At 37.1% G+C, this 27,867-nt stretch overlaps 2 protein-coding genes and 1 non-coding gene across 3 annotated transcripts in view; 1 reads left to right on the forward strand and 2 right to left on the reverse strand.

The window, feature by feature from the left end:
- The window catches only part of LOC140757114 (uncharacterized), a 45,929-nt gene extending 35,621 nt beyond the window's left edge, over positions 1 to 10,308 (forward strand). Inside the window, exons 17-19 of the mRNA XM_073092650.1 lie at positions 7,017 to 7,113; positions 7,795 to 8,012; positions 9,996 to 10,308. Of these exons, the coding sequence (XP_072948751.1) occupies positions 7,017 to 7,113; positions 7,795 to 8,012; positions 9,996 to 10,095 (415 nt within the window). The 3' untranslated portion in view covers positions 10,096 to 10,308. The remainder of the gene's footprint in view (positions 1 to 7,016; positions 7,114 to 7,794; positions 8,013 to 9,995) is intronic.
- A 278-nt stretch (positions 10,309 to 10,586) lies between these two features.
- On the reverse strand, positions 10,587 to 27,661 carry LOC140757238 (cationic amino acid transporter 2). The gene is made up of 15 exons (XM_073092786.1): positions 27,564 to 27,661; positions 22,228 to 22,370; positions 21,401 to 21,552; positions 20,888 to 21,016; positions 19,416 to 19,571; positions 18,680 to 18,784; positions 17,399 to 17,556; positions 16,773 to 16,889; positions 16,234 to 16,331; positions 15,373 to 15,509; positions 14,910 to 15,012; positions 14,321 to 14,439; positions 13,105 to 13,247; positions 12,439 to 12,547; positions 10,587 to 12,351 (listed from the first exon to the last, which is right to left on the reverse strand). Exons 2-15 carry the CDS (start codon positions 22,311 to 22,313, stop codon positions 10,910 to 10,912), a joined length of 3,054 nt encoding a protein of 1,017 aa, XP_072948887.1. The 5' UTR covers positions 22,314 to 22,370; positions 27,564 to 27,661; the 3' UTR covers positions 10,587 to 10,909.
- Positions 17,871 to 17,961, reverse strand: LOC140757697 (U6atac minor spliceosomal RNA). Its single transcript, XR_012104007.1, has one exon. It is a non-coding gene; the product is annotated as a U6atac minor spliceosomal RNA (small nuclear RNA).
- Positions 27,662 to 27,867: the final 206 nt, after the last annotated feature.

The raw sequence follows: 27,867 nt of genomic DNA on the forward strand, positions 1-27,867 counted from the left end.
TGCGAGGCGTATCTTCTTAGGTTTCAGTTAATCCTTCTCATTCAGAAAGTAAATCCGTTAGGGCGACAGTAAATGACTTATGATATTGATGATGCTAGAAAAATCTTACAAGTCACTAAACAATACGAGGAAAAAACAACGATACCTTATCACATATCGTAATCCTTAATCGATTATGTGGAAAATTACTTGAGTCCACAAAACAAAGAGATATGTAATTATTGGTTTATACTTCGAATTGTTTCGTCAGCGATTAGATGTCGGTGATACACCGGCCGAGCAGGTACGAGAAACCTGGCAAGTTGAAGATGTTACATCACATTGACGAAATTGCTGGCCGATTTAATATTAGACAGATTAACGATAAAGTACATTGATTGCTTATTTTATGACCGATTCATTGAAAATGTTCGTTTCATTCAATTAGAATCAGCTCGAAGACTTTTAATATATTTTCGTCTTTTATGTAATTATAATTCAAATGTCTTTTAAAATAAGTAAGAATAATCAATTCTACAAAGTCGTTGGACTTTGTCAAAACTTGGATATATGCAAGCTACTGGATAAACTTGATGTGTTTATGTGCTTTGGAATATACATAAACATCTCATTGCCCCTTGTTGTCTTTGGAAGGTAGTCGTCAAAGCTTGTCAGAGGTTTAAGCATTATGTCAGGGCAGTATGGAAACATCAGGTCATAGATTGATTACTAACCTGAACCATCCTCTAACTATATACACAGAAAGAGTTGCACTAATTGTAGACACAAGTTGTACGTAACTTCCCTCTAAGCACAATATTCTTTAGTATTTCGTGAAGTACTTGCATGAAGTTTGTCTCATAAAAATCAATGAAGCAACCTTTGTCGCCTGCCGTCTACGGTAATCAGAAGATATCAGCTATATTAAGGTTAAGTAAGTAATGTTTGCCGAGAAATTACAGAAATACTTTATCAGCACCGTTCCTATGAAAATTAATGTTTATCTATCCATTTGGATGAATTGTCGAATGTATGCTTTTATTTGAATTTTATCGATTTTATGACAAATTCATGTATTTTATTAAGTAGGTACTCGTAATCGCAGGAATTTGTACCTAGTGTTTCCGGTGATAAAGGGTAATCTAAGTATTGCGTAGGTAGGCAGAATGTTGCCTCCCCTTGTCAGCGAAAGTAAGGAAAGCTTTTCCTCACTCTAATGGAGTGCGGAAAAGCTTACGTAATCAGTGCAAGTAATAGCTACTTACTAAAAAAACACTTTTTTGATTAAAAAATCCTTTGGTGCTACATACATACTAGTATAATACTTGAATCATCCGTAAGCAACTAAAAAGTTACTTTATTTTCTTTTTTTAAGTTGACTGGCGAACGTTATGTCTTTATACCATTTTCTTATTTTCTTTTATATTTTCCCGTAGATATGTCTTAAAATATTAATCAATTATTTTCTTCCTGTCGTACTCTTCGTATACGCACTACTTTGCCCTAGTCTTGGAAACGAATTTCTACTAGGGAAGACCCGAAGCAAGCATAATGTACCTCGCTGTTTCTATGCGAATAGGTGGTCTGTATTGATAAATCATAAGTGTTGGATTAACCCACTCGTACCTAAATCGCACCGATGGCAATTGTTATCGACTATTGTCCAATTATCCACAACCAATCCACAATGAGTTACTCACCTGGGCCCACCATCACGTAACATTACGTTATCGGCCCATAGTAGCTGGTGACCTCTGCGGCCAACGTGCGACCATCCCATTGTTCTCCCATCGCGTCCTGAGGTCACGCGCTCTGAGCTCACTGTTGCATTGCTGTGCTTTTATGGGTTTCGTTGTTTGGGTCATCGTATCTGTGTTAGATTATGCAGTTATTCGATTACTGTGAAATTGAAGTAATAAGTGAGCCCTCAACAGTACAATACAGGTCTGTGGCCCTCAGTCTAATGGTAAGTGGTTACTGCTGCCGTGGACATTTGTAATCAACCCAAATAGGGACAAAATGTTACTTGCGCTTGGCCATATTCAGTGCTACCCTTTAGGACTAAGTTAGAATGTCTCGTGTAACAGCTTCTCCCTTGCATCCTTTAAGTCAGCAAATGACTACGCTACCTGCCAGAATTCTGTATCCAAAAATCCAGTTACTAAAGACACGAGGAAATAAAGTAATAACAAAAGTTTATAATGCAGTACGTATTTGTGATAAAAAAAAATCAGAAAATCGTTACTCTTTAAAAGCTTTCCGGAAAGCTCGCGAATAAGTGTATTTATTGGGTTTGTTCGTGCCGAATGCAACTACAATGTTGACGGTGAGCGTAGGGTTACTACGTGCCATGTACAATATGGGACACATCATGTGCGACGTACTTCCACGTACTACTGCGTAGTGCGTATCGCTGTGTTGAATTACATGAACGTTTACTACGCGTGAGTTTATCTAAAATGGCACTTGTTTCGCGGAAGCTATTATTCGGTAGGTATATGGGAAAGCATTCCGAGAAAATGAATGTTAGAGAAGAAAGATCTTTTCGAAAGAGATTGGAATAATAAGTTTTATGATATGATATGATCAATACAGATAATACAAGTTTTTAATTTTTTATAACTCTTCGTTATTTACTCTGACGGCACCTCTGTCTGTTAACGACAACATCAGACCCTTTTGTGTTATGCTTTGTTATATTAAAACAGAGGCTTAAATAAGACATTTGAACTTCATAGATCTCCTCACAGATCGTCCCCATACGGAACTTATCCATGTGAACTGTATATTTATTTCCTACTAAAATGTTATAAAAAAGAACGACACTGCCATTATAAGACAGTGATAGTTGAAATCGTAAACTCGAATCGTCTCGCACTCATAAATAAATGGTTTTACACTAGCCTGGCCGCCCTACCGGTGCCAGGGGCCCGCCGGCGCCGCGCGAGCTCGGATCCCTTCCGCTATCTGATGCGCCCCGGGGCCAAGGTTACGAGGGTGAACATCGATTCCATACTACTATACTATCTATAAAGATCTTGATATGGGTGTGTACTCATCATTCGCTATTTTTAGGGTTTATGTCGTATTAAATGGAATATCCTATCTATTTACAAAGTTAAGCATTGGAAGCTTAGTTTCGTATTGGCTACTAGCTTGTTTCTCTTCTCACCAATTCATATTGGCAGCGTTGTGGAGTACGGTACGCTTCCCCCAGTTGTGGTGAGAGACCTGTACGCAGATATGGGACTTAAAGAGTTGCAGTGAATACTGAGCTTATTTTACGAAATAACATTAAATAAGTACTAACGCCACTAAACACCAATAAAACCACCACTACTAAAATGAATGATTTTTTTGATATCTTGAGTATATTTTGGATTGATATTATAATAATAGAACATTTTATTTTTGATATTAATTAATTTGCTAAATTGTACAATTGTTAACGTCTTAATGTTTCAAAGTCTGTAATGTAAACAAATAGTTAGTAGGCGGCTATAAGTGTCAATTAGCACTTGTAACTATTATAAATTGTCCTTTTATCATTCCTACTGTCAACTAATTTGGAAATGTAAGTACCGTTCACTAGACTTTTGAGTACCTCTGACTCGGTACTGCAAGAGGCTCTTGTAAGCTTATGTCATCTTTACTTTTGGTTTACTCAAATTTTAATTTAACTCTTACAGAGTATTATTTCGCTTCGTGCTTTTAAATCCTGTTTAGGCATTCATAGGATACATTTCTAAAAACTTTTCTTAATGCTCGTCTAACTCGTTTTTCAAGTTTCTAACGTTTAAAGTGTGTTTGTGCATTTGTTTGTCAATTAATTACTATTAGTTACATTAAATAGTTAACAATAACCTTTGTAGTACCTGCGATCCACAGTCAAACTTACTCTGGAACTTTTCCAGTTAGCATTTCCATGTTTAACCGTAGTACAGTATGAATTGCAGTACTTTTTAAAATATTTCTCCCGACTCTAAAACCATACATCCGGTGAATGTTATGATGTGATTTTGTGATTATGAATAAACATTAAAATGTCTGAAATTTATTATAAACATAGATTTTATCATAGAAAAACTTCACGGGTATTCATAGTATAGAATCAATAATTTATTACTAAAGCGATTACTAAAACAGTATTCTACTTGGTTTTTTTATATTATATTATTATTTGCTTGTAATAAAAACCATTGCAAAATCAGTTGGAACGTGTCTCACACGTCCACGGAAGCAATAACTGAATGTATACCGTATGAAATAGGTAGGGCACTTAACAATGACCTTACAGTAGCACGGTTGCATCAACGCTATCAATGTATAAAACCCATAAAAACAACATCTCAACCGAATATAAACTGGGGTGACATCAACAGGCGAGGACGTCTCAATCTGCGGAATTGGATTGGCTATTACAATTATCTTGGCGCTCGTTGCACTTCTGATTATATTGTTGGTTAACTCAATTGCACGTATCGCACGTGAAAAAGTACGTAATGCCTGAATTAATGTGGGTCGATACTAGAGATGTACGAGGCAGGTCGACTCGAGTCAGTACTCGAGTACTTAGATAAACTCGCGTATTCGAGTACTAATAAGTGATACTCGAGTACCAGTTATACTCGAATACTGACGGTACTCGTACACTGACTCCAGTCTTATGTACCTTATATAGGCAAACGAGTGAATACAGCAGCAATTGTGCAAGTAACAACATATTTAATTTTGTTTAGTTTAGGCAATTTTTTTTTGGTCTTCGTGTTATTGGATTGTGTGTAAAGTACTCGAGTACTTCGTAACTAACTCGGGTACTTTGTGAATACTCTGGACTCGAGTAATTAATCGATTATTTTTTATTTGAGTACTAAAGTACTCGAATACCAAAAATGCCCGACTCTGCATATGATTAGACGATACCCGTTTTATTCGCACGTGGAGCACTTTGTATCGACAGTCGTTTGGTTTGCATTTGGGCCAAATCCATGTAAATACGATGCAAAATATGAATAAAGTACATTTACTGCAGGTCATCGTTTAATAATATATGTATAGTACAGTTAAAATTAAAAAGTAAAATAACACAAATAAACAGAATAACATCAGATTCACATATAAAACGCGACAATTTAATTAAATTATCTGCTGCGGCAAAAGCGTGTCGATTGAACTCTTTTTACATTAGTATTATGAGAAAGAGAAATATTAAATTTATAATTTAATCCTCACTTTGGAACGGACCTTACCTAGCTTTTCCCATAATGCGTTTTAATACAGTCAAGTTTTATATCTACTATGGAATTAAAATCTCAGAGCCTATTCAGTCATAAACAGAATCTCATATTTCCTACTGTTTGTTATATAAATAAAAATACCCATTGGATACCACTTCTCCAATTTTAACACTTGCCAGACCACGTATCACTAACTTTTACGTCATGGGGTGAGTTGATGGGATGTGTCCTCTAACATCATTGCCTAGACGTCGCGTCGGTCCCGGTCTCCCGCTGCATCGCCATAACATTCCCCCTGATATTGGAAAAACACGTTTTACATTCCTATTATAATGTGATATTTTGTTTTATGCAGTGTTTTAGTACACCAAGTGTTGAAAATACAAATAGAAAATAAATAAAATAATATAAAAATATAAATCTGTTCTAGGGGCCGTCGCAGGCGACAAGCGTCCGTGATTTATAATCAATCTATCCAATGTTTTGCGTATCAAAGATCGACATTTGACACTCGACTCTTCATACTATACATTTTCATTTTTCGATCCTTTGTAGGCAAAAGTTGAATAAGTTAATTATCAATAATTTAACAAGCCTAGTTAGAAATACATCTTATAATTCGGTCTATTGCATATGCTTTAAATATAAATATGCTTCAAATATGGAAAATGTGTATTGCGTCACCGATACCATTACATTACACATGGAACCACAAAGGGCGAGTTGACAAATGGCCGCTGTGTGACACTGTCTAGACGACGCACCCTTATAGAATCGCCCTTCTTCTCCCTATACCTTGTAGATTTATATTTTGTATATTGTTTTGTACACTAAATATCGTGTAACGCTTATTGTCTTCTTAGCGTATTTGAAAAAAAATATGAAGAATTATGTTGATGTATTAAATTATCCAAAACTAAATAAATGAAGTAGATTCGCTTCCAGGAATATAATTTTGAAACTATTGATAGAAATGATTATGTTATAATTTCAATTATGATATAATAATAATGTTAGATATGTACTGGAAATGGTATCCAACTTCCTTAACTACTTTACCTCTATAATTGGGTCCACAATTGCTACCAAAATATATTATTACCTATCACATTTTAGCAACACAACATATTTTAGGTTTGTTGCCCAGCCACTTAACATCGAAATAAAAATGTTAGACTTTGATATCTGTATTTTGTTTTTATTTGATCATTTCAAGTGTTTATAAAGCCCAAAGATACAGGGAGTCTTAGTATAAGCTACGAGTGTGTAATATAACACGTTAGCCTCTATATATACTTTAAACATTTGTATTGTAGGGTAGGTTAAACACTGTCGTTTGAATAAGTACATTTTTTTATAATAAAAAGAGTAGTGGACAAGCGTGCAGTCCACTTGATGGTAAGTGGCTACTACCGCCCATGGACATCTGTAATCAACGCCAGATAAGATTACATTCCTATGTGAGGTCGACCGAAGCGTCGCTACCTCGGAGAACAAGCTGGAATGCTTCGGAAAAGTCCGGTTTTCTTTCCGGTTGTGTTCCATCGGAGATTCCGGAGTTCTCCAAGCGTTGAGGACGGCCACCGGGGGGGCTTTTAGTGGGATAAAAAATCCACATAACTCGGTGTCCCTTCCAAGTCGTCGGGTACAATTTGAAGGTTTCCCCCTCGTAAACAAAAAAAAGAAATTGGTGCCGCCGTAGTCGAACCACAGAGCATTCTACCTTAAGGGTAGGTTTAATCTGTCGTTTGGTTATACTTAACATTCGGAAAGTTCACCATCGTGTTCCAACCTCAGCAGCGGTAGGCACGAGCGCGTGTCCGGCACCAAGAACGCCCAGCTGCTGTGCGTCAGCAGCGGCAGTCCGCGCCAGCCGAGCACGCCGCAACTACTACGGGTATGTTTATTTTATAATATAGGTGTAGCAGACAAGCATGCAGTCCACCTGATAGTGCCCACTGCGCCCATGGACATCTGTAATCAATCCCAGATAGGATTACCACGGTCGGCCACAGATGCGCCGCTATCCCTGAGGACTAAGCTGGAACGCCTCGGAAAAGTATGTCTCCTTTACCAAACCCTTCAAGCCAGAACACAGCAGCATTTAACACTACTTTTATTAGGTAGAAATAGGTGTGGCGGTGGTGCCGCCGGTGTTGAACCACAAAGGACCACCACCACCTTCGTGTGGATTGAAGTAACCTTTTTTTAGGGTTGCTGGTTAAATATAATTTATTCGCTTATTTTTCCTAATTTATTTAACTGTATATTTTTTAGTATTTTTTAGGAGATATCAGAGTCCACCAACTATAAATAGATTACGATAATAATTCTTCCGTGCGATCATTTTTGACCAGCTCATGTTTTCCTTTTAAAGTAATAACTAGATTACACGTTATTTAACTAGTAACATTAAAATTAAAAACATAAGTCGTTATTTTATGTAGGTATATTTAGTAGGATATTTACTATTACTTACTGGTACGAGTATAATCTATAGTTACATTTCTTCCACAATCTTTTGTGAAGCAGTTCCAATTCAGTACTTATCGTACACACATCTAAAAACCAATTACAGATCTTAGAAGAAACGATCCAGAAGAAAGCCCCGAAGCCGCTATTCCCAAAGACGAACGTGTCTGTGCGTGGTGCAGAGCGACTGCGGCTCAACTTCAACATCCCGGAGAGCACGGTGCAGAGCCACTTCCAGTACCGGACCAAGTTCGTGCAGCACATGCTCACCAGCTCCATGTACGCGAACAGCGCCGTCGGCAAGCCCTGGGAGATGATTGGCAGGTGAGGCTGTGAACATACTCGGGTTTGTGCTCTTAACAGCTGTGGAGCTGGTGCAGTCTGATTTGCAGAGTAAAAGAGAAAATTCTATAGGCGGTCAAACTTTTTCTTATAGTACTGAAATTCTATGAACGACTTATGAATAAGTACTATTCGGAGTTGGATACAGATGTCCATGGACGGCACTGACCACTTTCTATCTCAGTTGGATTGTACGCTCGTTTGCCACTTATTTGGCTATGATGACTACGATGGATACGTGTTCTAATTGGAAGGGAAATAAAAAATGCTTATATAAGACGTTTTAAGTTAGTCTGTAGAAATATTTGTCGCCGCCCTTAAGAAGTGCTCCAACCCAATGTGGAACTCATTATAACACTGACTATTTACTATCATGTAGACCACGCTTGTCTGTTACTATAAAAAAAAACCTACCAATAGAAAATTCTAGAAACCAGTAACAAACCACTTGAGGATATGAAAAACCCCAGACACATTAAGGATTATCATGATCGACCCACGCCAGCAATATAATGCGCTAGGCCAGATCTCACTTCATCTGCGAAACCGAATGGCCCGTTGTTATCCTCCTCATTAGGCGTTGATTGTTTTATTGCGATGTCTGGCTAGAATACGTAAACTGTACACTTGGCATGTACTGAATATGCACTCGTGATACGGAGGCGTGGGGTAACGGGGCAGTATTTAAGGGCGGCCAAATGATACATTGTGGAAAAAAAAACGAGTTTATTTCATTAGGCATGCCACGAGAGGGAAAAGTAATTGCTTTCTAACTAAATTAAACATTATTAAAACTATAAAATGACTAATGTAATATTTTAAGTAAAGTTTAATTACCTCTTAAAATTATTAAATTGACTAATGTAATAATATTACTTAATTAATTACCATAAAGAGGTATAACTTTTTCATGCCTACTTAGTACACACACTTTTTATAATATAGAAGTAGCAAGCAATGCACCTTATGGTAGGTAGTCGATGACGCCTGAATATCTATAATCAATTCCAGATAGGATTTTTATAGTTCTACCTAAGATCGACCCCATATGCGTTGATACGCCTACCAATACCACATCTTTCAAGCCAGAATACATTAGCGCTTAGCGCCGTTGCCCTTAGGAATATTTGTGAATGCACAAATAATTGTGGTTTATAATTTATTGTGCTTCTATTGTTTATCTCAAAACACGAAGGGAATTTTCCTTTCAAAATGACAGTGTCCAAATTGAAATGTAAACAATAAAATAATTTATGACATATTTATGATATATGAGAAAATATTTGAATGTTTACCTGAAAATAAGGAAATAACAATCCTAGTAATAATAATAATTAAAACTGAAAATGGGCAAATTCCCCCGTGTAAGTTGTTCATTTTCCTGTGGCAGGATTTTCTCTGCCTATGAATATTGTGCTACTTATCATTTTAAAAACTTACATGCATAAAATTGTCATACAACTGCAAAGTCACCACTGGTCTTCATTTTTCTTCTGGAAAATCAGCGTAAAGCTATTCTGTGAGGTGAGATAAAAAATACACGCGATCGAATTTGGTTATAGAAGCAGTAAAGCATTTGTGATATAGTTCCAATCGATTACATTTAAGTCATAAAAATATGAAAGATTGACCCAAAAAAGTTGAAAGACCCACGTCCAACAATAAACATTTTTTTTATAATGTAGGAGTAGCAGACGAAAATGCAGTCCACATTATGCAAATTGGCTACTGCCGCCCATGGTCATCTGTCAACCCCAGATGCTTCGCTACCCCTTAGGACTGAGCTTAAACGCCTCAGATGTCTCCCTTACCACACCCTTCAAACCAGAACACAGCAGCGCTTAACACTGCTGTTATGAGGCAGAAGTAGGTTTGGCTTTGGTGCCACCGCAGTCTAACCACAAAGGGTTCTACCATCTTCAAAACGATATCGGAGTGATATAGCTAACGGTAGAAATATGACAGCGTTTCAGATCAGATCATCGACGAGTTGCTCCTGAGTTGCGCGAGGGAGATGGAGCTGCGGGAGGTGGTGCGGGAGCTGTACCGCTGCGAGACGCAGTAGCGCTGTCACCAGCTGGGGTCACGAGGGTGGTTGCAGTGTCGCTAGTGGCCACGTGGTACAGTTAATCTCGCTACGTGTGTGTGTGTGTTTTTGAGGGGAGTCAAATTTCTTTTTTATTTAATTAAATTTGATTTTAAAAAGTGTATGTGAACTGTATTCCTTAAGTATTTTTTGTTTTATACTTTTACTTAATGATTAAAGATGTGGTCTTAATTTAAACGTGTATAGTGTAGCGCTCTATCCTCTCTATTTACTTTGTCTTATGTGGGTTATAAAAAAATGTGGATATTAAATTTTACTCTATTAATAACTAAAAGCAGTCAACAAACCTTTAAACACGGTTTCATTACTGGAAATAAACATATGTCATTTTAGATATTAACAATAATGTAATGTTGACTTTTTGCAAAAAAAATAAATAAGGTATTAATAAAACATTATTACTAATATACAACATTTAATAAATTACACAAATCACAACACGATCATATATCTAATTTTCATTCGTAGGGTGTGTTGTTAGTTATTTTCAAGTATAGTTCATTTGAATTAACGAACATTTGTTTTGATTTCATTGATATTGTTAAAGAGGGCTAGTACACATTCTTAACACAACATTCACTCAACGCAGTAACAAGTATAAATAAGGCACTTAAAACATAAGACTAGGTTTATACACTCTTATTCAGATATAAACCACTATAGTTCGTCATTCTTCTATATTGTCTCCACAATCCATAACTTGAGCATGTATCTTTGATTAACACTTCCAACTTCTATATGATTCTAGTTGCAGCAACTTCGAGAACATTGTTCAAACTTCATCACCTTTGTTCAAACTCAATCGGAAAGAATTCAAGACCTCCCCGTATCGATCTTTTTGTCTCTTCAAGGTATCGTTTTTCTCTACTTTCGGTAACTTCGCTATACTTTCAGTACTTGAAGTATCCGTCTGGTAAGATTCTTCTGGTGTCGGTGGGTTTGACTTCATAAATCTGGGCTTCAGTAACTGCGGACCGCCCGCTGCGAATATTGTTTCTAATTTAGATTTCAAGTCTTCGCGACTTAAACTAGTTTCCTCTACTTCTTCCTCTGGTTCAGGCTCAGGAGTATTTGTTTCTTCTACAGCTGGTTTCAAACTCTGCGCCTGTTCTGTTCTCGACAGTAATTCTTTTTTAAGGTCCAGAAATATCGAGGGACGACTGCGAATAAGCTCAAAATCTGTGTTCTCGGCAACATTTCCGGTGGACTGTGACCGTTTTCTTAGTTCGTCCGTGTCATGTTCGTTTGACATTTTGTTTTGGAATATGTTTTCGAGTTTGGACATGAAATTCATTTGCTTATCGCTTCCAAACACCATCGTACCATCGTCGTAAGAATTGTTAGAAGCAATACTTTCCCTCGGCTTCATTTCTTCGTCGTCTATGGATTTTGGTCTGGTAGATCTAGCTGAAATTGTATAAGCTTTCTTAAAAGTAGGGCTTTTAAAATAGTTCTCGTCTAGCGGCGGTGGTTTTGGTATATTGATTGTTTCTTGCCTCATATCTTCGGCAGATTCGTTTATTCTGTCTATCGTATCGGAATATCCTGATTCGTCTGTTCGTGAATTCGTATCACTGTCATTAAAAGCAGTCACTTCCTCGTGTTCATTAACTTCTTCATCTTCTCTTAAATCTGCATTGGTTTCAGTTACTTCATCCTCTTCATTGACTTTAGGCAAATCCTCTCTATGTACTTGCGCTATGACATCATATTTAGATAATACTTGATTACCCATAGATGCGTCTGATCCTGCATCTGATAACTCGCTTAGCGACTTCCTGTGAACTTCAGTTTGGTGTATAGTCGATAATACATCATCATCGCTGTGTTCCTTTAGGCTTATTATTTCTCCATATGAATCTTCCTCAGCTTGGAGGACCTGGTCTAGTAAGTCTATGATTTTCGCTTCCTTTTCCTCGTTATCTTCAATATAAGCGTGCTGAACTATTATTTCCTCCGTCACGATCGGTTGTTTTCTTAAATTCTTGTCTTCGACTATAACATTGCTCCGTTCGGGTCGATCATCGTCTACATCGTGATCGCCTCCAGTGTTACTACGGCTTGTAGTACCAGGAGGGGTGGGCGTCTCCACTACAATTTGCACGGGAGGTTTTCCATTCTTGTTAACGTGTGTCGACGCCTTTATGTTTTGTTGTAAGTTGCCCCCATCTTTTCTTTTGTATATGCAAATGCATAGAATATAAATTGGAATTCCTGTAAAGGAAAACGTTAATATTTAAGATTATATTATTATCGTCATCATGATATGAAATCAGTGTTTCATAACAATTAATATCTTACCAATAGCCATCCAAACAGCAACTCGTATCCAAGTTTGTACGTTGATTAAGACCATCAAATGAATGTTGACGTAGATACTCAAGCAAGGTACGATGGGAACTAGAGGTGTCTGAAAATTACAATTGAGAATTTTAAGTGGGTAATTTAATCAGTTACTATATTACATATGCACCGGAAATCGAAAAGATGAATGAATGTATAAATATTTAACATCTTCCTCAACACAAGGGAAATGAATATTAGTATAGCAAAGGGAGATTTCCCGCCGGGCTCATATTCAGGTTGCGTCCGTGTTCAGACGGTTTCAGTTCGGAACTTGTATACGTACAACATGTTAAGAAAACTTATAGGTCGATTCGGAATACTCGTGGCGGCATTTTTCTTGAACAGTAACGGGAAGTCACCATATTAGCACTGTTAAGATTTCTTATAACACGCACGGGAGGAAACGCGCGGGCAAAGGAGGCAGGCAACGTCTAAGGCGCGGGCGGGACGGTGGCGGTGCGAGCCGGAACACTCACGATTGCGACACTGACAGTGTCCTTCATTTGTTTTCGCCGCTCAACGCTCACTGTGCCGCTCGCCGCCCCGCTCGCCGCGCCGCCGTTGGCTGGGGCCAGGCGGTAACGAGCAGCGTGACAAGCGGTGAGTCTACATGGGTGGTACCTTGAAGGCGAGGTCCTCCTTAACCTGCGGCTGCAACGCCATGACGGCGAGCAGCAGCAGCGCGGCCGCGTGCAGCGCCGCCAGCGCCGCGCCCGGCGCCGCCGCCAGCGCGCCCACCAGCGCCGCGCTCACGCACGCCAGCGCTAGAACGAACCGCTGTTATTAACTTGTATAGTGACCGGCATGAGTCGTGAGCACAAGTGACAGCTGCGCAGTAGTTAATGTTTCGGTCTCTTTGGCGGAATGAAGAAGCCATGGGGGCGGGGCGGGGTGCCGAGCTGCACGCGATTGGTTCCTCAGTCAATGCACATCGTCTATTGGAGGCTCGCGTGTCATTCGGCTACTGTACACTTTCGTGCAATTGGCCAATAAATTTGGCCAAAAGTGTACATGCGCGAGCTTACCCCCACTACTGCCCACCTGTGCTCACGACTCGTGCCGGGTATTATACATTTCTTGCAAAAATACTAGAAAAGGGTAGTAGTACATGCCAGTGATGCAAGCAACATGCCATTATTTAGCTGCATACGCTCTTTAACATGTTTTTATTAGCTTGGGTTGCATGGATGTATGTATGTAACGAAATCTTTGATTTCGATTTTTATCCACCTTGAACGGTCCGATTAATTTAAAAATTTTAACAGTTATCAAGAACCGGTGACAATATACGATTTTAATAATTTTATCCCATTCTCCTCATCAGGATCAACAGGATTCAGGATTAACGATTTTCCTTGTGCGGTTTGGGGTGGTTTTTAATTTTTTCAAACTATAATTATCTTACAAATATACCTTACGAAATAAAATAGTAATTTTATTGTTTTTAACCGCACCACATACACAAAAAATATTTTGGACATCCAATAAAACTGGCGCGTCTTAATAACTGAACTAGATATGCTCGCATCTTTGCCTGTTCACAGAAATAAATAAATAACTAAAATGTAACAAACCTCTTTTTACTCTACCAGTTCTGTGACATATAGTACGAAGTAAAGTGGTATAACTCTTGATAATTATAATACAAGCTACTTTTAAAATTTGAAGAAATTATGATAAATAAAAATCTGAAATTACTTTTTTATAACTCACGCTAGCCACGTATCTCTCTCCACAGACACACTGGGGCAGGCCTAGATCGCAATTCAACACTCTACTCTAATGCTAATTACTCTCTAAAATAACATAATGCTTGTAGACGCTACATAACACTTACTAAACAGTAGCAAGCAGACGTGTACGATGAGAGCCGAGGTGGTAGTGGCAGCTCTAAGGCCTAACCCCGCCATTTGTTGCAGCCAGCCCTGACCAGCCACCGAGTAGTCGGACCGGTATCTGTACAGAAAGGAAATAGACAGAAATTAATAAATAATCTAAAACTTAACAACTTTTTAAAGTGGGTGTTAAAAATAATGTTAGGTGATGGGCCAGCGTGGTGATGTAGTGGTAAGTGTAGTCCTCAGAATTGCGCCTGTAGCCCATCTTAGGTAAAACTTCAATGATATTTGGAGTGATCACAAATATCTATGAGTGGAGAGTATGTGGGTAGGTGGGTATTTATCTCTAGCGCATACGTCACTACTGTCATAGGATGCGTACTGACCGTACTGGCACCGGTGAGTCAGTCTGAGTGCAACCGTTGGCTCAAGCGGACGTCGTAGTGCGGTAACAAGCCAAATCAGATATTAGTATAGTCACAGGTGAAAATGGCAACTTACTATCGGGTGAATCGCATAATCTGTGACTTAGTCAGTTTTTTAAACTCGAAATTATAATATAATATGTAATAAATGAACATAACTCACCTTAATATAATAATGCACACGGCCACGATGGTGTAGGACAGTAGTGTGCCGATACACATCATCAGCACCAGGTCATTCAGTTCTACGATGGCCGCGAGGATTGCTGTGAATTGACAATTTCAAGATTAATCTAGGTAAGTATAATTTGATTTAATAAATAATTTGGTCAAAATAGCCGATTTTGCTTGTGTTACATCCACATGCATTACAGATTTTATTATAAAATACAGGTAAATTAAAAAAGTCTGTTTCCGTGGAGGTGATAGTGGTTTGTCGGTTGTATCAATGTAACTATGACCGACCTCGAGTAGAAATCTAATCTTATCCGCTGAAGATGTCTACTGGCGACAATAGCCACTAACCAGAGGGTCAACTGCATTCTGGTTTTATATTTCTATATTTATATAAAATAGTTAGGGTTTTTATAAATGTCCTTAATATATAAGAATAATTTTGACAATACCTATAATAACAGCTGGTATCAGCGTGCCAATGACTGGCGTTTTCCTGCTGTTGAGCCTCGCCAACAAGTGCCATAGGAGCCCATCAGTGGCCATTGAGTACAGCAGGCGAGGCAAGGGGAACATCGCACCGAATAGACTGGAAAATATGGAAAATAATATTATTTTAGGTAAAATAAAAGCCGCGTAATAGCCACCTACCTACCTAGTTGTAATTGACCTAAACTCTGAGAATTACGTTTAAAAGTCTTATGTAAGTATTTCTTAAACACGAACTGCTCAAAGACTTTGGGTTGATGCGGGGATCTAATTGCGTAAAAGATTACCTATAATTTATATACTGTGTAATAACTGCACAGGTAATTATAAGCACGTAGACCATTTATATTATACAAATAAACATATAACTATTAAAAAAAGTAATCCGATGGTGTAGTTACATATCTATTTGATAAACTTATAACTTACTTGTCTTCCTTCATTGTCGATAATTAATTTGAGGTTTATTTCGTAAGGCGTTAACAGTAAGTAAACACCAGATAAGGTTTAAAAACTTAAGCAATACTTTTAGTCTGTACACTGTCTATTTGACGACACCGTGATTATAAATAATTTCATGCAAACATTTCATTGGCCCCGAGCACATTACAAAAACGTGTGACGACCATTGTTTCGCCCCGTTGAACGGACCAAATGCGTCGGTTATTATTTTAATTGCTATTTTGTATTTCTAATTTGCCGTAAGCAGATTTTTAGATACATTTCTTGTGAATTTTTGTTTCAACAATGATTTTAATTAAAGTAGGATTAGAACAAAGTAACGGAAGCACCAGAAATCTATTATTATTGACCTATTAACTCACCTAGCAGATATACCAAACACAGCCCCGATAGATACGATCCATCGCGCCCAGTCCAGCCCCACGTGCGAGAACACAGTGGCCACTGCTGCCACATCGTCCTGTCACAAAGCAATATTATCATATAAATAAGCAATATTCCTTATCTGGTCATAATCTAGAAAATCATTTTATTTTTTGGGCTTATAAGAGGAAAATTATGAATATCGCATACGAATTTAAAGGGCCTGGTTTTAATCTCAATAATGCATCTTTATTCTTTACTTACACCTACTTGTGTAAATTAATTAATTAATTATAGGTATTTATAACTTACTGTAAGTATGCAGAAATATATGGTGGAAGACGATCATGTAACTCCTTACATTTTTCAGTATGTTTATTGTTTACTGAAGAATTTTCCATATTATATCCAACTTACACTTCAATGTCTTTAACTTACGTGTATCAATTTATACTTCGCTAATTATTCTGATCATCACAATTTTAAATGCCTAAGTTGTTTATAATTGTTACCTAACAATTATAAAATCGATTGTTACCTGCAAGTAATACGGCACCATCATAGTGATGACGGTGGCGACGCTGGCGTACGCGAGGAACACGATGCCCAGCGTCGCCACGATCGCCAGCGGCAGCGCGCGCCGCGGGGACCGCACCTGCACAACAACACGCATAACATTAACGAAGTCGGTAAAAGATGGCGCGCGGGTCGTTTTGTGTACAGCTAACCGCTAAATTTTATTTATTTTTAAGTATTTACATATATAAGGTTACATGATTTATTTTTTCATATAACGAAAAAATTACCTACAATGAAAGTCTGTTCTTAAAATGGAAAGTGGTACACGCGTTGATTAAAATCACTAGTTTCACATTAATATATTGCTGATCAAATATACTCGGGCAAATGTAATAATCAATATCAACTGAATTTTAAATACATATCTAATAGTTATGTAAACATCTACACAAAAAACATATCTAATATAGGAGTATTTAATCATAGGTACTAAAACATAAAATTCAGAAAAAGAAAAAAGAAACAACTACGCAGTAATATGAATACATAAACGAAATGACAAAATAATAGACTTCATCCAGAGTCATCCATATGACTCTCATGATGAGAGTCATCTATTGAACTATTTCAATGCCATCATCTAACCTCCTCGCCCGTGGAGCTGATGGTGTCGAAGCCGACGAAGCCGTAGAAGCAGACGGCAGCGCCGCGCAGCATGCCCCACACGCCGAACGGGAAGAACCCGCCCGCGCCGCCGCCCGCCGGCACCTCGCCCTCTGGGATACTCCAGTTGCTGCTGTTCGCTGATCGAATATATGATAAATGTTATATTTACTAAAAATATAGAAAATACAAAAAAAATATTTAGGCTTTAACTTTAATTTATTTTAGTAAACACGCCTATACTATACCCTATACGCCTATATAAAAAATAAAGTTATTTTCGTTTTGTAAGTTTTAAATAAAAATAATAAAAAAAAACAACTTTTACTTTAAATTTCATTTCCACCTATAATAAAAAGTATTATAGATGAGAAAACACAAGGTCGTGTCATAATATAATAATTTAAAACTCAATACATTAAAATTTTAATACATTTCATAATATTTAAAACTTAAAAAAATGTGGTCAAGAATGTGCCCTGAACCATTTATGTGTTCCATCCTTGTCAAGGGGAGTGCTAACCGTCTCTCCTTTCAATAGACACAATCAACTGTCAAGTTACTTTCCTTATATACCGCGTGAGTAAAAAACTTCAATAGCGTGATTTAGGATTTTCTCTTAAATTTTTAAAATTACAAATATTTAATACTTAAGTTCATACAAAAGTAATAAGGGTTATTTTATATTACTAAAATGTAATTTTTTCTTACATTTCTACTCGTTTTGTTGACCTCTATAATAAATTTGAGAAAAAATATGATATTCTGGACGATCAACGCCATCTAGCGTACGAGTTTGAAACTTACATAAGTATGGAACTAAGTAAGCCTTACGTGTAACTAATTTTTAATTGAATATATTTACGTAACGTAAAATATTTGTAAAATCTAGCTGACGTTAACTGGCCACTGCAACCTACAATTATTCCTTATGAAGTTTTATTGAAGGAAAATTTTATCAGAATCACCAAATAGGAAATCTGCCCTAATAAGAACGATCAATAAAATAAAACCACACAACATTAGTAAGCTTATACATAGTACAATTTTTTGTTAGGTTAGGTATTTCACTAATTACTCAATGCTTAACTAAAGTTAGTTGTACTTAAGTATAGTATTATATCGAATACAGATGAACACCTGTGTGTAATAAATACCTATCATACAGATAACATATATGAATAAGTAAGCACCAAGCATAACCTACACATTGCTGGTATTATTATAACAAGGATTTTAAAAACAATTGTACTGAAGTCTTACCTTTGAAAGCTCCGGCGATGATTATAAACAGAATGATGAGCATGTTGATGCCAGCGAAGACGTTGTTCACCATCGACGACTCGCGGACGCCAATAGCCAGCAACACTGGATAAAAGTAATCAATCATAAGTAATTCTGTACTATATAGCAAGTCAATTTTAACTGACTCACTAATAAATAATAATAATGAGCATTTAGATTACGTTTTATTTCGCTCGTTTGTGAGCAATAAATAATTATTAACAATATAACGCTGCGCGTGGCGGAGCACTCACCATACCGGTCTGACGCGCAAAGAGTCCTGGATTCGATCCCCGGCCAGACAGATATCTAAATGATGAACTTAGATTTCTGTTTCTAGTCCTGGGTGTTGTTGTATTTGTCTATGTGTGAGTTCATGGCACCCACGACACAAGTAATCCTAGTGTGGGGCTGTGAGTGTAGAAACATATCGCATAGCCCTGCAGTGTGTACAAATCGTTACTATTTACAAACGTGTAATCAATTATTTTAAACTCATTCAACACAAGTTAACGATTAACTCTATGCGATTAACCTATAGCTTCCTCCAGAACTTACATTGAGGCAACCTGACTCAACCTATACCTATTTGTATACCTCTTTGTACTTGTATATACCTACATACCCAACAGTGGGACATTAAAACATAAAAAATATTTATCAAAGTTACTGACCCTTATCACTTATAAAAATGCTACAGCATAATTCAGCATACCTCCTAAAATGAGAACGATGATAAACGACAGTAAATCGAAGTAAGGCGAGAGCACCGCCGCGCCGATCGGCATGGTCGCCGTAAACCACTCGGACATCGTCTTGTTCACCATCGAGTCCACGTACAAACTGAGGCCCTTCGCTACGCTCGCCGTCCCTGCAAATATCATATTAACTAAGATCATATACAATCTAGACTACGTTAATCCCTGTTTGATATGTTTTGGTGAAATAAGTTTATTTTGTGATCATAATTTTAAACATGTTTTTCATATTAATGATAGGTAGCTATGTAATAAATTACCTAGGTATATTTACAAGGTCACAAATTAGGTCTAACGAAATTTATATGTATCTACAGAATATAGTAAGTACCCTTTTTAATTATTTTAGGATAGCCTATAGAGGTAGCGCAGTCTAGTGCGGCGCACAACATCGAAAACTTTTTTAAATTCAAATAAAGGTACATTTAGCTTTTCGTTTTTCTTTTCTTTTTCGCGTTTTTCTTCTGCGCTAAATCAGGTAATAAGGAACCTAAAACGCATATAAATACGAAAATAACGGTGCCTGTGATTTACTAACTCAACCTCCAGCAATAAGATTAAGCGTTAATCCTGATTACTGACCATCTTAATGAGGTGAATGGGATAAAATTATTAAAACCGTGTATTGTCATTGGTTCTTCATAAGTGTTCAAAATTATAAATTAATCGGACCGTTCAAAGTGGGTAAATTTTTTTAAACATTCCGTTACATACATACAGGTCAAGCTAATAAAAGCGTGGTAATAGCTGTAGCCACATTACGGACACAGGTTATCCACTAATTTAATTATGTAGCTCAACTATAGCTTAGCGATAACGCTAATCTCATTAAATTTCGGCGATTCGATAGGAGATGCGAAAACATAATGATTAATTGTCACAATGTGTTATTCTGATAACAGTAAGCCATTTGATTTTATACACGAGGAAAACATTATGAACATTTCAAATATTTTTCTGCATTGGTATAGGGCCAAGAATATGAATCTATTAGTAATTATGAAAATGGAATTTACAAAATAGTGTACCACCTTTCGAATACAAATTGGGTAGTACGCGTATAATAGTTACATATTGCCTTATGTTGCCAGTAGGTATTCACTATATATTAAACTAGCTGACCCGGCAAACTTTGTACCGCCTCAAAATCTATTTATGAAATATATTTCATATAAAATATAGTTTATGTTACTCGTAGATAATGTGGCTTTCGAATGGTGAAAGAATAGTTTTTGAGCCTATTCATTACAACCAAACAAACAAATAAAGTTTTCCTCTTTATAATATTAGTGAAGATAACCTCACACAGTACACGATAAATGTACCTACCTAAAAGCAAGCAGAACATATACTAGACTTAAACAAAACAATACTTGTGGTGATGTTACAGCAATTTAATTTGAAAAAGTTCTTTATCTAAAAATCTTACCAAACAAGGCTTCAAGTATCATATTCCAGCCGATGATGAAGGCCACGAACTCGCCCACCGTGACGTAGGTGTAGATGTACGCCGATCCAGCCTTCGGGACCCGCGCACCGAACTCCGCGTAACACAGACCTGAAAAGCAGACGCTCAGCTCATAGAAGTCTTTATGACAAAAGGAACCTGAGAAGTTACTGAATTTAACAATGCAATGTAAATGACCAGAGCATGAGAGCATACCATGAATGTCTTCACAGAGTGAGATAAAGTTAGGCCGTAATCCGTCATGGAAGAAAAACATGGAAATGCAAATAGGTAGACATCACCTTTAAAAATATTATGGAGAACTGTACCAATGGATCAAAGAAAAAGCTCTCTTTGATCCATGGCAGATTGTCGCAGTGAAAATATTTCACATGTCATCATGGTATCTGTGACAACTGTAGCCATTTATTTGCATAGGGCGTAGATTGCTACGCTTAAGGCATTGTTCCAATTACGAGTATATACGGATCTCACCTGCAAACAAAGACGCCACCGCAGCTATGAGAAAGGACAGCACTATGGACGGCCCGGCAAGGTGCAGCGCCACTGAACCCACGATCACGTACACTCCCACGCCCAGCGTGCTGCCCACGCCAAGCGCTGTCAGATCCCATACTGATAGACATCTGAAATGTTTACGATATTGTATTTAAGACGGCAAACAGATAGTGCATGTTTAATAATCATGCAGTCCTGATGAAGATGACGATGACAAATGTGAAGAGTGCACTCTGGTTAAATTAAAGTCTAATATTGTAAGTTGATATAAAGAGGTAATATGTTGCATTGGTCACAGATTCGTCGTAAACTGGAAAAACTTATCAGATTTTTTTGTATGCCAAATATTCATCATGGCCTCATTTGGTGTAAAAAGCTTTCATAACTCAAGGAGAGCGAAAAATTAAAAAGCAAGAGTAATACAAATAATATAATAATATATTGAAGGTGGCAGAACCCTTTGTGGTTCGACTCCGGCGGCACCACCGCCACACCTATTTCTACCTAATAACAGCAGTGTTAGGCACTGCTGTGTTCCGGTTTGAAGGGTGTGGTAAGGGAGACAGACTTTTCCGAGGCGTTCCAGCTTAGTCCTCAGGGGTAGCGGCGCATCTGTGGCCGACCTCAGGTAGGAATATCTAATCCTATCTGGGTTCATTACAGATGTCCATGGGCGGCAGTAGCCACTTACCATCAGGTGGACTGCATGCTCGTCTGCTACTCTTATATTATAAAAAAAAAAAAAAAAAAAAAAAAAAAAATATGCAGAAAGTTATATTCTCTATCTGTATTGACATGAGTACCTTCGCAAATTCCCTTGTTCCAGCTGGTCTGGCTCAAAGACCTGCTTCCTGGTCAACGCCTGCCATATCGAACTCGCTCCAGCCATTGATCAGCCCAGAGCCAGCCCACTCCGACTCCACATCTGGACAGCTTAGTCGAAATCCTGAAAACAAGGTACCTATAGTTATTCAGAAGATATTATATTTGTGTGGTCTGAGGAAGCTCCAGGTCCACAAGTTCTATTAACGTAAGTTTAGAACATGACACGTAGACATTTAATATTACATGATAGATTCGCCGCAACATCTCCCTAACGTTTTAACTCAAACGCTATCCTGTATATTTGTGTACATATATTATAATCCGCCGTATAACATAGATATGCATATATCTACAACTCAAGTAGAATCCAGGTCCCGAATTTACCACAAAGCTGGGCCTAAGAGTCTTCCAACAACTAATAGGAGTCTGGAGAATATTCTATCACGATGCGCCAACGTCATCGACCACGGTTAACAACTGCCATCTAATGATAACAATGGTAGCATAAACTTAACGTGTCCTCCCGATCATAGAAGGACATGTATTATGAAGTTTAGTCAATAGCGGTAGCTGCTGACAGGACTTAAAGATGTCTAACTTTGTACATCGTGTACATCGTGTAGCTTTCTCCTCTGGGGAAAAAACATTCCCTTATAACAAAGTGACTACAAGTTACCACTAGGTGTCCTTTAGATTAAAAATGCACAACTAACTTATTCAAATCTTCTTTGTTTTACACATTTTTTTATGATTAATTTAAAGTATACGATAATGTCTATGCAGTAAAATGATAAAACATAGTGGTTATATATTCTTTGTAAACTGATTCGACTTTGGCGTATACCGATTACATTCAGATTTATGCCATAATTGACAGCAATTTGATATATCGTAGAGTTTTACAACATGAATGAAACAGAATAAATATTTTCGCTAAACACATGCGCTTCATGTGATATCAAAATCGATGTGTTTATCCAAATATCCACAGACGTGCATGCGATAATCGGTGACTTATTAGATTAGTTGACAAAAACATGAACTGGCAGTTATTTAAAATACAATTGTTTAGAGTGGAATTAGAGCATGTAGTTCATCTGATAATAAGTGTTCACTGCCTTCCATAAACATATTAACCCCTAATAAAATTGAAGCCTTACACGCTTCCATAGCTATTTGACGACTAAACTTAACGCTTCTTGTGCCTGCGTATATAAGTATTCTCTCTTCCTTAGGGTACCATACCCTTTTTGTCACTGTAGTTCCGGAACTAGAATAGGACTACGGTATCCCCTGCCAGTCGTAAGAGGCGACTAAAAGGTATTGGATTCCCGGTTAGACGTGTAAGTAATTAATTATAGGTAATTTCTAATCTGCAACGGAGTAAAGATCCGAAACAAATATTTGTGTTTGTGTATCTTAACTACCATAAGATAGACTATTTCAGCGTAGAGTTGCACATGATTGTATTTCAAAATATGATTACTAGTGTCTATGAAAACTATTAATATAATATGATATTGTAACTAAATAAAACTGGTTTATTGTTGGAAATAGCGAGCGGAAATCTATCTGATAAGGTTGTTCCAAATGCAGTAGGTACTTATGAGATTATCAAGATGTGACTACAGCTTCAATCGCAGTAACCCTTATCAGCCAGTTAACCTTTTACGCCATTCTTACAAAACTGTTTCAGATACTGCGAATTCCGTGTACTATCGATAAATAAATTATTGATAAACAGGTTTACAATAACTATGTACTTATGATTTGCTTGTGATATTTTTGAAGCAAATGGTACTTGGATATGCAGCACATCTATATTAAAACTATGTTTACATCTTTAGCTGATGTCAAATAGATTAGGTGTTCTATTCATAATTTACCCTAAAAGGATTGGAATTCTAGTTAATGTTGGCCATAGATCTTGCTAACGCGTTGTCGAGGGTAAGTTGGTAGAACCTGTCGGTTCGACCAGATAGGTACCACATTCATCCCACCTATCTCTAGCGTGAAGAAAATCTTCGGTTTCCGAGGAAGGGTGTGGACTGTGGATGCCGGCTGACTTATGAGTCAACCATCTTAATCCTTAAAAGTGACAGCGTTTCTGTGTTGAGCTTCTTTTTTTTACAATATAGCAGTGGTAGACGAGCATGCAGTCCTGATGGTAAGTGGCTACTGATGCCCATGGACATCTGTAATCAACCCCCAGATAGGATTAGATATACCTACCTGAGGTCCGCTACATATGCGCCGCTACCCCTGAGGAATAACCTAGAACGCCTCTGAAAAGTCTGTCTCCCTTACCACACCCTTCAAAACGGAACACAGCAGTGCCCAACACTACTGTTGAAATTAATTAAGTTAATTGTTGAAGTTAATTAGGTAGAAATATGTGTGGCGGTGGTGCCGCCAGAGTCGAACCACAAAGGGTTCACAAAGGTGGTAACCTTCAACCATCTTCTTCTTTATCGAGTCGAGTCCCTGATCTATATAGCGTTGAGAGTTAGTGGTTGGTAGGTACACCGGCAGTAACCACTTACCATCAGATGGGCTGCTTACTAATTGACTACTTCAATGTTATACAAAGTAGCATTTGTTTTTACAACTTATCATCAAGTAGACCGAGAGCAGATGAGATCAGTACTGATTCAACCTATTTCATTCAGTTTAACCTGAAATTGCTCATTACTCTACTGCACATGACATAATTCGTCTCGTAACACGTGTATAATTAGTATGAAGTTAGATAAAAATGTAAAATAATTAGTTCCAAGAATTTGAAGATAGAGTACAACAGATTACGTTAAATGTAGAGCCTATATACTTAGTGAGGCGAAAAGAAAGGCGTGGTAGTGCTCACGTAGCATGGTAGAGTAGGTTCCAGACCTCAACCAGTTGTGGGGACAGGTCCATGCCTTTTAGTGGGACATAAATATCTTACAGTGAAGCGTTCAAAGAAAATTTGGGCCAATTAAACCTACCTACAATAAAAGTGGTTACGACGAAAATGTTTTTTAACCACAGTTTAGTTTTTACAAATTAACTTTACAAACCATAACTCTATAAAATTAAGTAGTGACGCTTGGTAGTAATGTTAGCATGTTAAAATGATTTCCAAATAACGAATCTCTTTAGATAGTTAATTAAGTAATTAGGTGGTGGTATGTATGGTGGTGTATATTTTTAATTTTTGCATCTGCATGCATCCTTTGAGGGAGGGAGGGTGGTACATACTGCATGGTTTAAAATATATACCATCATACATATTTGTAGCGGATTGTTGCGAAGTAGTTTTAATCTTAACTTAATAACGAATCTCTTTACTGAACCTTATCGTGTGCCTGTATGAAATCTGTAATAGGTAGGCGTCTATGTAAAGATTGGCGCATAATCGTTAAACGAATAATATTAGCGTATCTTATCTTACGCAAATGATTATTCAAGAGAGTTTTCCACATACCTTTAATAGCGCCATTTTAACTTAATTGCTCATCTCAGTAATATTGTAATATTCGGTGCCGGGAACCACACACAACGATAGTAAGCGAGAAACTAACGCACAGATAACAGTTTCCTTTGATAAGATAAAAAAATAATCGGAAGATCTTTTCACTTGTTTCAAACTACGTAACCAGCGAGCTATATTCAATATATACAGGTTTTTATGCTACAGAGATAACAATTAGCATGTAATTAATAGGTGGATTCCTACGTGATCTACATTTGATGTCGGTTCCAAAGATTAGTTTTTTTAAAGTATTTTTTGTAAATCATTATTTTAAAAATAAATAGTAATAATTACTAAATAATTAGATACTACTAAGTAATTAGATTATCATAAAGTAAGAATATGTGCTAGGTCTTAACATAAATACTTACTTTTATGAAATATTAACAAAATTTTCTTTAATACAATAAAACCGAATAAAAACGGAGTAAAAAAGTTGCACGCATTCTGCTATTATTAAGGTATGGTATGGTATAAAGTAGTCACTGCTGTCCATAGATATCTGAACCAACCTTAAATAGAGAATTAATTATAACTTTGTTCTCTTATGGGGTTACAGAGTGATCGCTCGGTGCCACCCTAAGACAGTACATCAATTTAATACCGACCTTCCCTTAAACCAAAGCATCGCAGTTTTCCATCGCTATTATAAGACGAAAATAACCGTGACGGTGTTGTATTGGCAATGTAAGTAGGAAAGCACCATCTTCTAACATACAGAAGTTTGTAGAACTTAACATTTTTGTTACAAAATTTACATTACACCTTAAGATACGATGCGTAATGTTTTTTTATTTTTTATTTGTATCTGTATCGTTTGACAAATTATTTAATAATAATTTATAATGTTTGGTACATGCAAGTCAACTCTGTCTTCTATACTAAGCATAGCCTGTATCATAGAAGGCAGGGCTCTTCACAGAAATGTTTCAGTTTATAGAGATTAATGTTATAAACATGGGTAACAGTCATATGATCAGCTACAAAAATAGTTAATTTACAAAAATCAAAAGAAATAAACAGAAAGTGTTATAGATTACCTAGATACACCTAGTCCCTCCATTTTCGCGATTAAAGTGGGGATTGAGACCGTATTATTTAGAAAGGTCAAGGAAAATAGCAACACATTTTAACCTCTCATCCATGGTTCTTACCACAATTTCGGTTAAAGACATGACGGCATCCTCTGTTGATTTCCTGATGCGGGAAACAAATTATTTTTCAGCGATGAAATTAAATGTGTATGTATGCTATTAAATAATGAATAATAGACAAATAAACTAAGCACAGAAGTCGCGATCCGGAAGACTAAGCTGAAATGTTCTAGGTGGCTCTACATTTTCACCAAGTCACTTAACTCAATGGCCAGTTCGACACTGGCTCACAAGACCTATTTTGATCGAATTTAAGAGATTTGTACTTTTGTACCCTTTTTGACCTACTGTGGATAACTGTTTGATAATTTCGTTATTGCGTTGCATTTTAAAACGTTGTAGGTATTGCTTTACATTGATTTATTATTTATCTAATTGAAATTCCTGCATATTTGAAAGTTTCTTTTTTATTTTATAATAAATTAACAATGGATACATTTTCCCATGACTACAGTAGAATGTTTTCAATTCGAAATACAAGAGTACCATGGGTATACTTTTATTTAAACACTGATACTAAAATATAGGGCAGGGAAAGATGTGACTGTAGTGCCATCGAAGTGGATACACAAAATTAAAACCAAATGTCACAATTAACTTAATCTAAAAATGATTACGAGACAACAAAAATAAAAACATAAAAACAAACCTAAACGTTGCTTTTGTCACAACACATCCATTCCTATCTGTAACCGCGAACTAACTTAAAAAATACACAACCAAATTACCACTCGCGATCATTTTAAGACACTCCACACGCTAGTTACAAAACACTTATAAAAACTAAACCACGAAACTATATTAATATAACGTTCGAATAGCTACGTGAATGGAGCTGGCATGAAATTCCTCGGCGTTGTCTCAGCTCTTATCAGATATCATCAGCGCCTCGATAGCAGTACCTACTTTGTCATTATCGCCTTGTGTATTTTCGACATCCTCGACACTACGCA

This window comes from Epargyreus clarus, unplaced genomic scaffold, assembly GCF_041222505.1.
Source record: "Epargyreus clarus isolate Ecla_fem2 unplaced genomic scaffold, WU_Ecla_fem_2.2 ptg000004l, whole genome shotgun sequence".
Classification (NCBI taxonomy): domain Eukaryota; kingdom Metazoa; phylum Arthropoda; class Insecta; order Lepidoptera; family Hesperiidae; genus Epargyreus; species Epargyreus clarus.

Coding starts and splice junctions, on each gene's coding strand:
- LOC140757238 (XM_073092786.1), bottom strand. CDS start 22,313: ATGGCTGGAGCGAGTTCGATATGGCAGGCGTTGACCAGGAAGCAGGTC. Junction 17,557..18,679: donor CATCGCCGGAGCTTTCAAAG/GTAAGACTTCAG, acceptor ATATTCGATCAG/CGAACAGCAGCAACTGGAGT. Junction 14,440..14,909: donor GTGTGCATTATTATATTAAG/GTGAGTTATGTT, acceptor CTTTCTGTACAG/ATACCGGTCCGACTACTCGG.